This window comes from Neopelma chrysocephalum, unplaced genomic scaffold (assembly GCF_003984885.1).
Source record: "Neopelma chrysocephalum unplaced genomic scaffold, ASM398488v2 Primary Assembly neopelma1_70, whole genome shotgun sequence".
Taxonomy (NCBI): Eukaryota; Metazoa; Chordata; class Aves; order Passeriformes; family Pipridae; genus Neopelma; species Neopelma chrysocephalum.
Genome location: NW_020897730.1, coordinates 4,049,345 through 4,062,208, shown reverse-complemented (window position 1 = coordinate 4,062,208; position 12,864 = coordinate 4,049,345). Strand labels below are relative to the sequence as shown.

Below are 12,864 nucleotides of genomic sequence, written 5' to 3'. Positions count from 1 at the left end.
CCTCTCTGTTTCTATCTATTTTTTTGCCCCCTGTTTGCATTATGGGATTGTAAAGGTAAAGACTGATAAGATACAGTGATGTGTCATATCAGGACTAGCAGACCTTTCTTCAGCCATTTGCATTAAAACCCTTTGGGTATTTTTTTTATATTACTTTGTGCAAATAAACTGAAGGCACTTTGTACACAAGAAGTACAAACAAAACGACAGTGCTCCTGAAGTTGGGGCCCCCCTCTTGGCTTTTGTTCTAAATCTAAATCTTAACCTTATCCTAATTTCCTAAATCAAACAAACCATGAGATAAAAGGAGCACCATAAGCACAAGTCCAGCTGCCACAGGAGGAGGCATGATGCCAGCCTCGGTCACTGGTGGAGTGACAAAAACTGCCTGGGGGCAGGAGTACAGGGTGAGCACTGCCTTCGTGGTGTCATTGCTGGGGTATCCAAACTGCTGGTGCTTAAGTAGCAGTGTCAAAGTTCAGACAAGACGATTCTCTCCAAAAAGCACTGAATGGAGAGGAAATAGAGCTACAGAGTCACAGGGGAGACTTGAGATGCAAGGCCACCTCCATCTAGACAACAGCACGGCCTAGGAAATGGCATAAGAAACAAGCTGGGTATGGGTGAAACAGATTTGAAATCTGTGTGTAAATGAAAAAACTATCAAGCCAAACTGTCCTAATTCAGGTATTACCATTGTAGTTAAGGTAGTTTGAGCCATTGCCTACTGTGGACAGATACTCCTCAAAACAGCACAGAAATAGCTGCATACTGAGAGCACTGACCTTTACGTATTTTTATGGCATTTCACTATGATCCATAAAACAGTTACATCAGGGCATGGGTTCTTTGTTGCCTCCTCCCTTGTCCCTTTGGCCAGAGGCTGTGGCTCTCCAGAGAAGCATCTCCAGCATGTGTAGTGCCCTGCACACTGCAAGGCTGCTGATGTATACCCCAGCCATATAAGCTTCCCTAAATTCTGGCTATTGTATAGAGAAATTGTTTTCTCTGAATAACAATGTGTTCTAGAGCTCAAGCTGTTTACAGTTCTAGAAAGAGTTACTGGCAGTCTGTGAAGGATGATCGTGTTCCTGAGCTCTGCTTCAAGAGAAGCCACTTACAGCTCAGGTTACTCTATAAGCAGCTGGAGCTGGTAGCAGCTCCTGTGTACACTGGCCGACCGGGACATGGCCTGCAGCCAACCCATTATTTTCACACAGATCCCTAAACAGCACGGGAAAGTACCGTCCTTCAGCGGCAGCTCAAACAGTGTGCTTGCAGTGATGACAGAGCCTCTCCCCGGTGGTTTCTCCAGAGCCATGTGAGGCAATTGTAAGATTCCGTGTTTTTGTTGAATGTTCAGGAGTCACAGTACTCAGGTACGGTTTGGGATGGGAAAGCAACAAGCTACAGCTCTTGTTTATGAAGCAGCATTAATGCATTCTGGACAGCACAGATTCGGTGGAAAATACAGGCCCTATCTCAGGTTGCTTTTAAGCTTGGTCTATTTTAAATGAAATAGTTCAGATGTGTAATAAATGAGCTGAAACTGATGACAGCAAATACATGGTATAGGAAGCTGAAGAAACCTATTTCCATGAACACTCAATATTGCTCACATGTCCTTGCCAATACTACAATCTAGATTTCAGAAAGCGGTAATCTGCAAAGCCTGATGTTACTGTGTCAGCCAACCAGCAAATATTAATGTAGTGCTTTGGTATCATCACAGCTAGTGACCCAGCTCCTGTGAGCACACCATACTGAAATGAATCTGGCTGGGTCAGCCCACCTCCATCAGCCCCCAGGCTGGGTTTATTAAACTAGAACACAGCAGACCCACAGTTTCTGTAGGTAACATAGAGAGTTACCTACATTTGACTTTCCTCATTTCACAACCCACACTCCAACCCCTAAAGGTACACGTCCTTCACCCACAGAACCATTACCTCACAGTCGATTTCCTTTTCTTTTAGACTGAATCTATTAAGCTACTTAAAAAAAAAAAATGTTCCCCAAGCACACTGTTACACTCTTATCTCCGGTTGTAGTACCAGGAAGGTGTGCTGGGGCCAAATCAGGCACGATGGAATTTGCCGTGGGGAAACCCGGCACTGATGACAGTGGAACCCGCCCGCGTGTGAATTCCCGTGGCTCCTGCCACCCCTTTATAAGCAGGTGGAGGTGAGGCAGGGCTGGCAGAACAGGCAGGCAGCAGCCGAGCACTCACTGGAGCACAGCTGTGTGTGTGGACTGGGAATGGCTGGCTTTAGCAGCAAGAGCATGGTCCTGGTCTCCCTGATGGGGCTCCTGGTGCTGCTTCTGTGTGGCACCTCCGAAGGTGAGTGAACTCTGGCGTTCTGTCCCTGGAAGCGGCTCTTGGTGCTGCTCGCAGTTGGCAGTAGGAGGAGGGTGAGGTGGGGGGGAATGGTTTCAGCAAAGTATGCTGCCTCATCCTCCTCTTCTGTCAAGAGGGAGCTGGATAGCTGGGTACAGCGAGTACTCAGACATCACAGCAGCATGAGCCAAATGGGTTTTATTTACTTTGCTGTTTTCCTTCATTCCAGCACACAACAATCATGATTGCTGCCTGTCTTACACCAAAGTGCGTCTGCCTCGGTGGGCCCTGAAGGGTTACACTGAACAGCTCTCCAGTGAAGTCTGCGATATCCCTGCAATCATGTAAGTTACTTTTCAGAACATCCCCCAGTTTTTCTGATACGTATTAACCTTAGGATGTCTGTTTGGGCAGGAACAATTATATGAATAATTTTTCTTGCTTTTTCAAAAAGCTAAATTAACTAAATAAATTGTATATAATAGCTGTAAACAAAACACACAACCTCTAGTTGACAGGGATTATTAACTCATGGGACAGCCATACAATGTAAATAATAAATTCCTGACTGTTTAGGAATCAGCTGTGCAAACAAAGACGTGCTTCGTTTCCAGCTGAGGGCCACTCTAGCCAACACAAGGTGTTCCCTTGCCAAGACCTGTTAGCAGACACACAAGTGACAAGAGTTCTCTTAATTCACAGGGATCGGAATTCCTTTTCCACAAGGTTTTGCCCCTCCTAGATGTTGATCTGTCACCTTAGTTTGACAGCAACTCAGAATCTCAGAAATTATTTCTGGTATCCAGCAAAGGTCTTTGTCTCAATGGATCAAATAAATTGAACACAACTTTATGGTGCAAACAATGATCTCTGAGACTGAAGCAGCTATTACATTTAAATTTCATTAGGTGTTTCTTTATGTTCATATAATATTGGAGGAGTTTGAATTATCCCATATCTAAAAGGCATTTAAAAAGCACTTGTTATTGTTCATTATACAGAGCAACTATGACACTTTTTTTGACAAAATGCATCTTCGCAGTATTTACTAGCAGGGATTTCTAATTATTTACTGATTTCTTTATCATTATTTCTTTTCCAGTTTCCACACCAACAGTGGGCTGAAGGCCTGTGTAAATCCTAATGAAGGCTGGGTGAAGAAGCATCTTCTTTTCCTCAGGTAGAAATCTAAACATCTAAATAATGACAGGCTGATTGAAAACAGGGCATGTATGAAAGCTTGTTTCTCACATCTCCTGATGGCGTTGGTGAACACATTTGTCTTTCTATCTCCTGTTAGAATTGGCTACTCCTTTTTAGAGTCTTCTCTGGGACAGTCATGTCACATGTCCCTTTCTCTACCTGAACTGTTCTCTCAGAGAAGAAACCTATAACTGACCTGTGGCTGAGGTCTTTATTTATGTGTGTTCTCTCTTTTTTTCAACAGCCATAAGCTCAAGAAGATGTCAGTCTGATATGGTTTCCAGCTAGGAAATAAACACAGACGTGGCTGAAGAATCACCAGGTTCAACCTCTTGGTTGAGATTGTCTTGTACACTGTTGTGTGCTTGCTCACCTCCAACTCAGGCTTCTTTGGAACTGTGGAACTTCTCCAGTTGATTCATATTGCATCTCCGGTTTGCTTGAATTAAGCATTTTGTTACAGTTTCTATTTTTACTAATATGTGAACTAATATGGCATGATATTATTTAGTAAAGGCTGCCTTAAGCTGTTGTACAGAGTATTAAGTTTATTGCATGTTGTTTTTGTTTTGTTCCACATGTGTAAAGTGGCTTATTTATTCTATTTATTTTATTACTGTCTTGTGCCAAAATGTTTCCTTTTAGCTGTAGTTAGCATTATAATACTTCTTGAACTATTGTTAAAGAAAGTCTGCCTGTGGAAAAAAAAACATGGAAATTGGAGTTTAAAAAAAATAAATGTTAAAATTGGCACCCTCTGTGTGATATGTTTATTTTTTAATTAAAACACGTGACTTCCCTTTGAAATGAATCCCTCTGCTTATGCGCCTCCAGCTGAAACAATTACACAAGTGTGTTGACACCTGTTAAAGGCACTTTCCACCTTGCTCACTTTGTTTGCCCTAGGGGTAGCTATGACCTCCACAGGATGTAATTGCTTCCCTACCCCCAGACAACTGCTATAAATCAAGCTTTTGCTTAACATGAAGACCTGTTCTTAGCTCAGTTTGATTTTAATTGGACTTGAGAGACTTTCTTTTACACGTTTCTCTATTTATTGAGGAGGAACCTTACACATACTGTCACTGGGCAAGCTTCTAGCCTGAGGAGGACTGATTATGGTAACAGTCTGCTCTCAACTTAAAGGACTATCTCTAGAGGAGAAATTTGCAGTGCTTTTCTGCCCTTTTTATGTTTCCTATGGTATCCTATGGCTTCTATCATAATGAGGTTTTCTTGGTGCAGGATCTCTTGATGGAGGTCAGTGATGCCTGACAAAAGTAATGAGACTTCATGGAAGGTAGGAGATGGGTGCAGGTTGAATGGGGAAGGCTGCTCAGCTTTTTACATATTATTACATGGCCAACATGAAATTCAGGGATGTGACCATGTAGGCTGTGTAGTCCTCTCAGTGTCAGTATTGGAGTCTTATGGATAAATTCACACCTTGGCTTGGTACCTTTTAGTCATAGAGATACAAGCATTAATTTTAATTTAAACTTAAATAGAATATATTTTGGTGCCCTTGAGAGAGGAGCTGACGTGAATCAGGTTTTTAAAATGGTGGTCGTGAGTGGAAGGCTGTTATGTTCTGGTTTCAAAACCTGCTAGGACTTAAACAATCTGCTTGTCACTCTGCCAACCTGGGAACTGTCAGTTCTCTGTGAGTGAAGCTCTGAAGGAGCAAGATAATTTAGCTTTAATTGCCAGCAGGTGGGTTCCATGTCCCTGATATTGAGGATATCAGGTGAGAAGCTATTAGTTTTCCAGGGAGGAGCTATTACCCAGCATGTTCCCTAACTTTTCCCCCATATCTTCTAGAACTGGTGTGGGTTCCTGTTTGGGATCAGAGAGTTTGTAGGCTAAATCAGCTACCAACAAAATGGTACAGACAAGACTAATGGATCTGTGTTAAAAGTGTCAGAAGGTGAAGTTCCCCAAGCCTACCCTGGGAACAGGTGAGCATTGCTGGAGATGTTAGGAACCAGAGCTGTAACGAACTTGGTGCAGAAAAGCCTAGAGACCAAGCCAGTGAATTCAAAGCAGGGGAGCAAAATAAGAAAGTGAAGACAAATGTGGGAAATTCTGTGGGTGGCTCTTTACTCCCTAGTTGGGCCTGTTAAAAGTTTTGTATTGCTTCTGTAACTTGTCCTTCCTCTGGTCATCCATGGTTGCATTGTTACAAAACTCTACATGCTTCATCCATAGAGCTATGACTTGTGGGATATCTTTTTAGTTCCTTTTATTCTGGTTGAACTTTTTTTATATCCAACCTCTTTTGAAAAAAAAAAAGAACATATTTCTTTCTATGCTTAGTATCAGAAATGGATAAGGTTGTTATGCTACTGGTACAAAAGTCTGTGTAAAAATAACATGTCCCTCCATTAATTCCTGAGGATACAAACAGGTATAAGCAAGTGCTGCATTTCCAAAATCATCAGATCAGAGGCACATTTTTGTAAGTAACTTTAAGTGCTCAGTTAAAAGTTCTGACAGCTCTGTAAATCATGACCATTTCTAGGAAAACTTGAATCCCAATTACTTTGGTGGGACTGTTTTGCATCTATGTAGGTGAGTTTCTTTTGCCTCTCTATTTTTGGCCTTCAGCTTCTAATTCAGCATGTGCAATTTTGTTGAATAATTTGAGATGCAGTACTAGATGACAATGGTAATTTGGGGACTTTTGCACTTCAATTTACATAATTTTTCAAAAACCAAATTATTTTTTCTTGCAAAATGCTGAGGCTTTTTATTGCAGCTTGGATATCACTTGGGAAGTGGGTGTAAGAGCTTTCCCTTCAACTTCCCTTCAGCACAACTTCATACTTCAAAGTCTCCTGCTTCTGCTGTACTGAGGCCAGTCCTCAGTGATTCTTGTGCCAGCTGGAGTATTACTATTGAATTCTATTTGTGCATATTCTTTCTGTGTGCTTTTTGTTTGTTTGTTTATTTTTGGTGGGTTTTAAAAAAATAATTATGTTTTTGCTTCTTTTTTAATTTCTTTTTTTCCTTCCACAAAGCAATCTCACACCAGTCCCAGTCAAGACACTGCAATGTTTTGTTTTGTTAGGATCTTTGACAGAATACTTTCTGTTTACATAAGAATCATAATTAGATTTACTAATTTCTTATTTTTTTTAATCCCACCCCTGCACAAAGCAACAAAATAACTATGCGTGGAAACTGATTTTTGTAAGGAATAGCAAATCTTCTGCTGATTTAATTTTGCTGGAAAAATATAAAACCTGACACATTTCACCTGCTAGGCAAGTACTAAGAAGTTATTTGTAGCTTCTAGCTATCAGTTGAAGGCTGGTTTTTTGTTCCTCATCTATTTTTTCCACCTTCCACACAAAGTGGGGTTGTAAAGCACCTGCAAATCCAAGAGACAAATGGGTGAAGACCCTTGTCCTGCAGTGTGCATGTTTTCAAGTATATCTGAAACCCAAGCACTACTGGGTGTGCTTAGTGTCAATGGCACTTTTAGCTCCTAGGGATGTTGATAATTGGTCAGTTATTTTCAATCACCAACACCAATGAGCCCATATGTAGCCTGACTTCACTCCTGATGATTTGGAATGCATCATTCTGTAATTTTGCTGAGAATTGAATCAGAGAACTCATGAACCAAGAAGGGCTTTAAGCTTGTGACACTGTCACTTGATTCTAATGGCATCCATCCAGCTGGATAAACATCAAACCAATACAGATGGATCAATTGTAACAAGCCTTCTGTATGCTGAGTCAATATGTGTTACACCCTGGTAGTCTTGTTCCAAATACCAGGCTACAGGCAACATTCTATGCCAAAATATGAATCATAAAAGAAGCTTTTATCACCAGACTAAATCCAGTGCATTGTTCATGCTAAGTTTACTATGCAATTATAGTTGTATGACTGTACATAAATGAAAACTATGATCTGTGTTCCCATGATGTCGTGGTTGTTCTGTTCTGGGAGGTGTCGGCCTTAACTGTGCAGTGTTGCAGTCCTAACTCTGTAAAGGCTTTTCAATTGCTGTGTTTCTTCCTTCTGAATTTCCAACTGCAGATAGCTTCCAGCCAAAGCTCTCCTAGAGCTGCTGGTGTTAGAACGTTTAAACACAGTATACAATAGGTGCAGTCTTGTGGCTGCTATCATACATTAACCATAGTAGCTCATGTAAATGAATCCAGGCACTTGTTTAATAGTCTTCTAGCTTCCTTGAATTTAAAGCATTATTCAAAGATTATGCAATCAAAAATACATATTAAATGTAAAAGCAGCAGATGAAATTTAGAATACTGTATGGTTAAAACAGAAATATGTCACAGGGAAAGTAGAGACTAAAGTACTATTGTTAATTCTTCTTATTAAAACAGCATTCTGTAGTTTTGTTTCTATGGCTTCAGTTATACCCCCAAAATAAAGTAACAATTTTATTTGTAAGCACCTGCACCTACATTTCCATGTTCCTGAAATTTTGCTGCACCCTAACTTTACTGCTGGAGATGGATGTAATGGCTCACAGCCTTTAGAGAAGATTTAGTGTGTTCAGGCCAGCATTAGCTCTTTCCTGTGCCACAGTGAATGAGAAGACACACAGAGGTAGCTGTAATAAGATATCAGATATTCTCTTCTGTTAGTATTTGGTAAGACATTCTCACAGTAAGAATGAGGGAGAGAGAAAAACCAACTTCTGGAAATGGGAACAGTGTGGCCCAGCACTTGGGATTCCTGGTGAGAAAGCCTGAATGACAAGATCCATGTGACAGACAGCTACAGGATAAAGTAGCTTAGGAAACATGAAACATTGAAATAGTCAAGTTGGGGTACCATGATTAGTGAAGCCATATACCAAAGTGTACAAAACAGTGCACAAAGCATTTCTAATTTCTTAGCCAAAATCTCGGTACACTTGTGATTCAAGCTGTAACTGTCTTGTTTCCTAGCAACATGCCCATAAGCAAAGAAAGGCAGAACATTTATGTGTAGGCAAAAATGTTATGTGTAGGATGGCCTAGTACAACAAGTACTTGACTCTTCCTATAGCTTTTGGATGACAAAATTTAGTCAAAACATGTTGTTCTGAGCGTGGCTTGCAAGAGAATAAACTCTGTACCAAGAATTCATATACACAACTATTGAGGTGACAGCAGATGGCATCCAAAGGTACCAAGGGCAGAGAAACATTGCAATCTGTTAGGAGCTACAGACTCATACCTGGGGGGAACAGCAGGTGCTATGCACTGACTGATCAAGCCATCTAATTTGAGTTGTGCCAGTGAGATGGGTTCAAGTGAGTGGTTCAATTTGCAGTGAAACTGTCAATTAGAGTGTCAAGATTAAACTAGTAATTTAATATCCTTACAGCATTATTGGTCAGGAACAAAGCTGCTGATAACACAATAAACTTACAAGGTAGAAAAATGGGAATTTGATAGATTTAACATGGCAGATAAATCAAGCTGTAGAGCAACTTCCAAATGTGGCAGTATCTCATGTATGAATAAGCTGTGTTATACAGCTGTATTTAGGGAATATAAATCAAAATGTTCATGTAAAAGTTTGCCATGCATATTTGAAAAATAATATTTTAGCTATATGTCCTACTACAGTGATTTGTTTTTTTCAAATGTACATTTAATAGAGCTGGTTCAAAAAGATGATTGTGTTCCCATGAGCATCTGAATGTTTCATGTTGTTATGACTCAGAGTAAATGGTGAAAATGTCTTTCAGAGATGATGCAAATCTCAAAGATATATCATATATTGCAAATCCCAGAGTTGCTCACTCTATAGCATCCTCCAATTTGGTATGGGAGTAGGCAAAAAGGTTTCATTAATTTGAAAGTGGGTAGTGCCATATTATTGCTTATTACATTTAATGAATGATATACACTCATCTTGTTTCACACATCCATATGAAGTACATTGAAATGATGGTAAAGAAACTTAGAAAACAAGACAATGTAATAGGATTACCACACTTAGTGAAGGCATACAGAATCACAGAATGGTTTCAGGTGGGAGGGACTTCAAGATCATCCAGTTTCAACCTCCTGCCATGGGCAGGGACACCTTCCGTTAGAATGGGTTGCTCAAAGCCCTATCCCACCCCATCCAATCTGGCCATGAAACTGATATGCAGAAAACGTAATGGTTTATGTGAAATGTTTAATAATTTTTTGCATTATAGAATTAAACATAAAATCACAAAAGAGTTACTTTGTTTTGGTTTTTTTTTAATTAAAAACAACGGTGAGATGAACATACTTCTACTTTAGTGGAGCTGTGTTTTTTGAAAACGAAGTGGCTTTCCCTACTCATCTTTTTCAATGCTACTGTACACTCACTAGAAATCCTGTTATTTGTCAGGAGTTTTTGCTTCTCTTGGCTCATGGTTTGACCCAATTCTATATTATGTAGATGTAGAAGAGCTGCTCTATTTTTCTCACTAGGTGCATCTAGAAAACTCCCTGGCTTTTATCTTGCAGCTCAGACAATGTGACCGCAGAATACTCACGTAATTACCCCACACCATCAGCTTTGCCTTGTCTTGACTGGATGATGCAGACCTCTACTTAACCAAAAGGTCTTCAGCCCCCCACAGTCTGGGCCATGGAAAGAAAGGTTAAAGGCTTTCTGAGGTCTTCTCTTAAATTGCAAAATAAGTATCTCTTACTGGGTTTTTTGTGTTGAGGTTTTTTTGTTGTCAGGTAAACTCATCAGCTTTGCAAGGTTAAAGAGAAAAGCTCTCCCTTGAAAAGTGGACAGCAAGGAAAAACTTGTTTCAGCTAAGTGAAAATTTGACTGAAACAAGTAAGGATGTATGGAACTGCCTGACTGCATGGGATATGCAAGCAATTTGTCAGTGATGGAAGACAGAAGAAAAGAGCAAAGAAGAGACTGTTCCTTTTTGATACTCATTATTATCTCACTGTGGGTGAACAGCACATCCAACTTCTGTGAAAAGAAACTTGTAGGTGACACACTTTCTTGGTGAATTGCAACTAGTAATTTTTTTTTTTAATTTGAGATTTTTAAATTGATGAAAACAGGCATACAGAGATTGAAAACAACCTTTGGGAAAGAGAACATTTTGTCTATTCTATAACACACCGTAATTTCTTTCTCCTAGAATAGCTTTTACCTACCAAACATCAAAATCCCAGAAGATCATGTTCCTTATACAAGTAATAGAGTTTTAACATTTTTCATGGCTGTGCAGTAACGATTAGTACTGGAAATAACAGAGCAGAAGTGAGAAGGAGCTCTAGCAATGCACAGAGAAGTGTATGCATGTAGAAGAGTCTGCTTGGGCAAGAGGAAGCAAGTTATCTATGCCAGAATAAAACAACCTTGAAAAAACATTATGTAAACCCATTTAATTCACCAAGCAGGAACAAGGAACTATCAGAGCACAGTCCTTCTGCATTTGACAGACCTGACAATCATGAGAAAGGACAGCACACAAAAACTCCCCTTAGTAAAAATTCACTGCACCCAATACTGACATAACAGAAATAGGAAGTGGCTTTCTACATCTTTCCCTTAACTCAGACTACTCTTGGGCTGACCTTTCTGATTGGGTTCAGCACACCACAGACTGACCTACTTCAGAGCAAGTGGGTCATGATACAACTTTCAATCAAGAAGCTTAAAACCCACTCTTCTCTGCGAGTGTGTTTGAGTCAGAAACACTTGCTTCTTGTTATCCTTAGGATGGTACATTAACTCAAGAAAAGATTGTCAAAACAGGAAGAACTCAAGGAAGCTCTTCGTTGTAACTGCATTGATTTTGCTTCACATTGTCTGACCTAGTTGTCTCCAGCACTGTAGATAAGGGTATATTGCAGTCTTTCAAAGGCTCTTGAATATAGACTGATCAGGTTTATAGTACCTCAACTTTCTGCCACTCCTGGAAGCAGCTGACGTAAGCAAAAATGCACAGGGAGCAACTGATATAGAAGTTATCCTTCCAGGCTGATATGACCAATGCTTTTCATCTCTGTACATAAAAGCTGATTATTTCATCCTGGATGTATGTCTCAGCACCTAATTTTTCTTTCCAGTTTAGATATCTTTTAACTCCCTACAGTGTGCATTCTTTAAAGCAGGCCTTTCACAACTCAGATATTTGTGTGCAGTCTTGAGATATTAAAACAATATTAGGGCAACATTTTTGCATCTAAATTTTCCATCTAAAAGCATACACTAGTTGCTCATTTCCATGAACTTGAAAAATAGTTGTATTTCTGCTTAACAATCAAGGTTTAATGGTATGGACACCTGCTCAGTCTGCTGTATCATCAGAATCCCTCCTTGACTAGGCTTCAAATAGTAAGTCCTGCTCTTCACTCCTTCACCACAGTTTTACCTTTTCTGCCTAAAGGCTCCTCAGGTAATCCAACCTGTGCTACAGCTCTGGTTCTGATTTGTCATAAAGACACACTGTTAGTCACTATAAATGTATTTTGCACCCAGGCCTGCCCTGGGTAGCTCTCTGGGAAAAGCTTTGTCTCAGCACAGTGTTAGCCCCTCGTCCCCCACCCAGGTGGTCAGCAATTTGTTCTGGTTACTGCACAGGAATGGAGCAAACAAGGACATTTGAGCAGTGCCTCTTTGGGTCACCCTGCACAGCAGGCACAGAGCTTAGAGCAATTGGCTTCTGTGGTGACTCCACTGCTCTGTAATCTTCTGCTTACAGAAGCAAGGAAAGGAGGTGAAAGCTGAGGCCTGATTTGACTTATTATCTTTGAGTGTCATTATTGCATCTTAATCCCAGGTGACGACAAACTGTGAGGTGTCCGTGTTCAGATGGAGATTTACTTCAAGAAAGTGAGGGGAGAAGGTGCTGAATCAACAGGTACTGACATCATGGAGCTTTGGAGTCTTTCCACTACCCTGTTTTGACTGGAGCTGCATTTCCTTTTGTGTTTCATGAAAAAACAAACAAACAAAAAAGCTTGTTGGTATAAGATATTGAAAACCTTGAAAAAATGATTGCTCAAGAATAGCACAATAATTGATTCAATGATGCAAACTCAATCTTGGAGTACAGAATTGAAGAGATGTTTAATATGTGAGTTATAGTGGAACTGCAGATACTCTTCACTTATGTTCTAGAAATGTATTAAACCTTTAAATTTGACCAAAAAAAATTAAATGTAGCACTTGCAGTAGGTGCTAAGTAATGCTGAAGGTACCAGAAAGGCTGCATGAATCCGTGTTTATGATGAACAAACTAAGTTAATGTAGGAAGCAGTATCCATGCCATGTTTGTTTTCACATCATTTAAGTTAAAATGACAGAAAAATATTTATATTCTGAAGTTATAACC

At 40.0% G+C, this 12,864-nt stretch overlaps 1 protein-coding gene across 1 annotated transcript; it reads left to right on the top strand.

Moving 5' to 3' along the window:
* Nucleotides 1-1,016: 1,016 nt before the first annotated feature.
* CCL20 (C-C motif chemokine ligand 20) lies at nt 1,017-4,287 on the top strand. Its single transcript, XM_027686265.1, has 5 exons — nt 1,017-1,379; nt 2,052-2,341; nt 2,568-2,682; nt 3,441-3,518; nt 3,786-4,287. Exons 2-5 carry the CDS (start codon nt 2,260-2,262, stop codon nt 3,811-3,813), a joined length of 303 nt encoding a protein of 100 aa, XP_027542066.1. The 5' UTR covers nt 1,017-1,379; nt 2,052-2,259; the 3' UTR covers nt 3,814-4,287.
* The last annotated feature ends 8,577 nt before the right edge of the window (nt 4,288-12,864 follow it).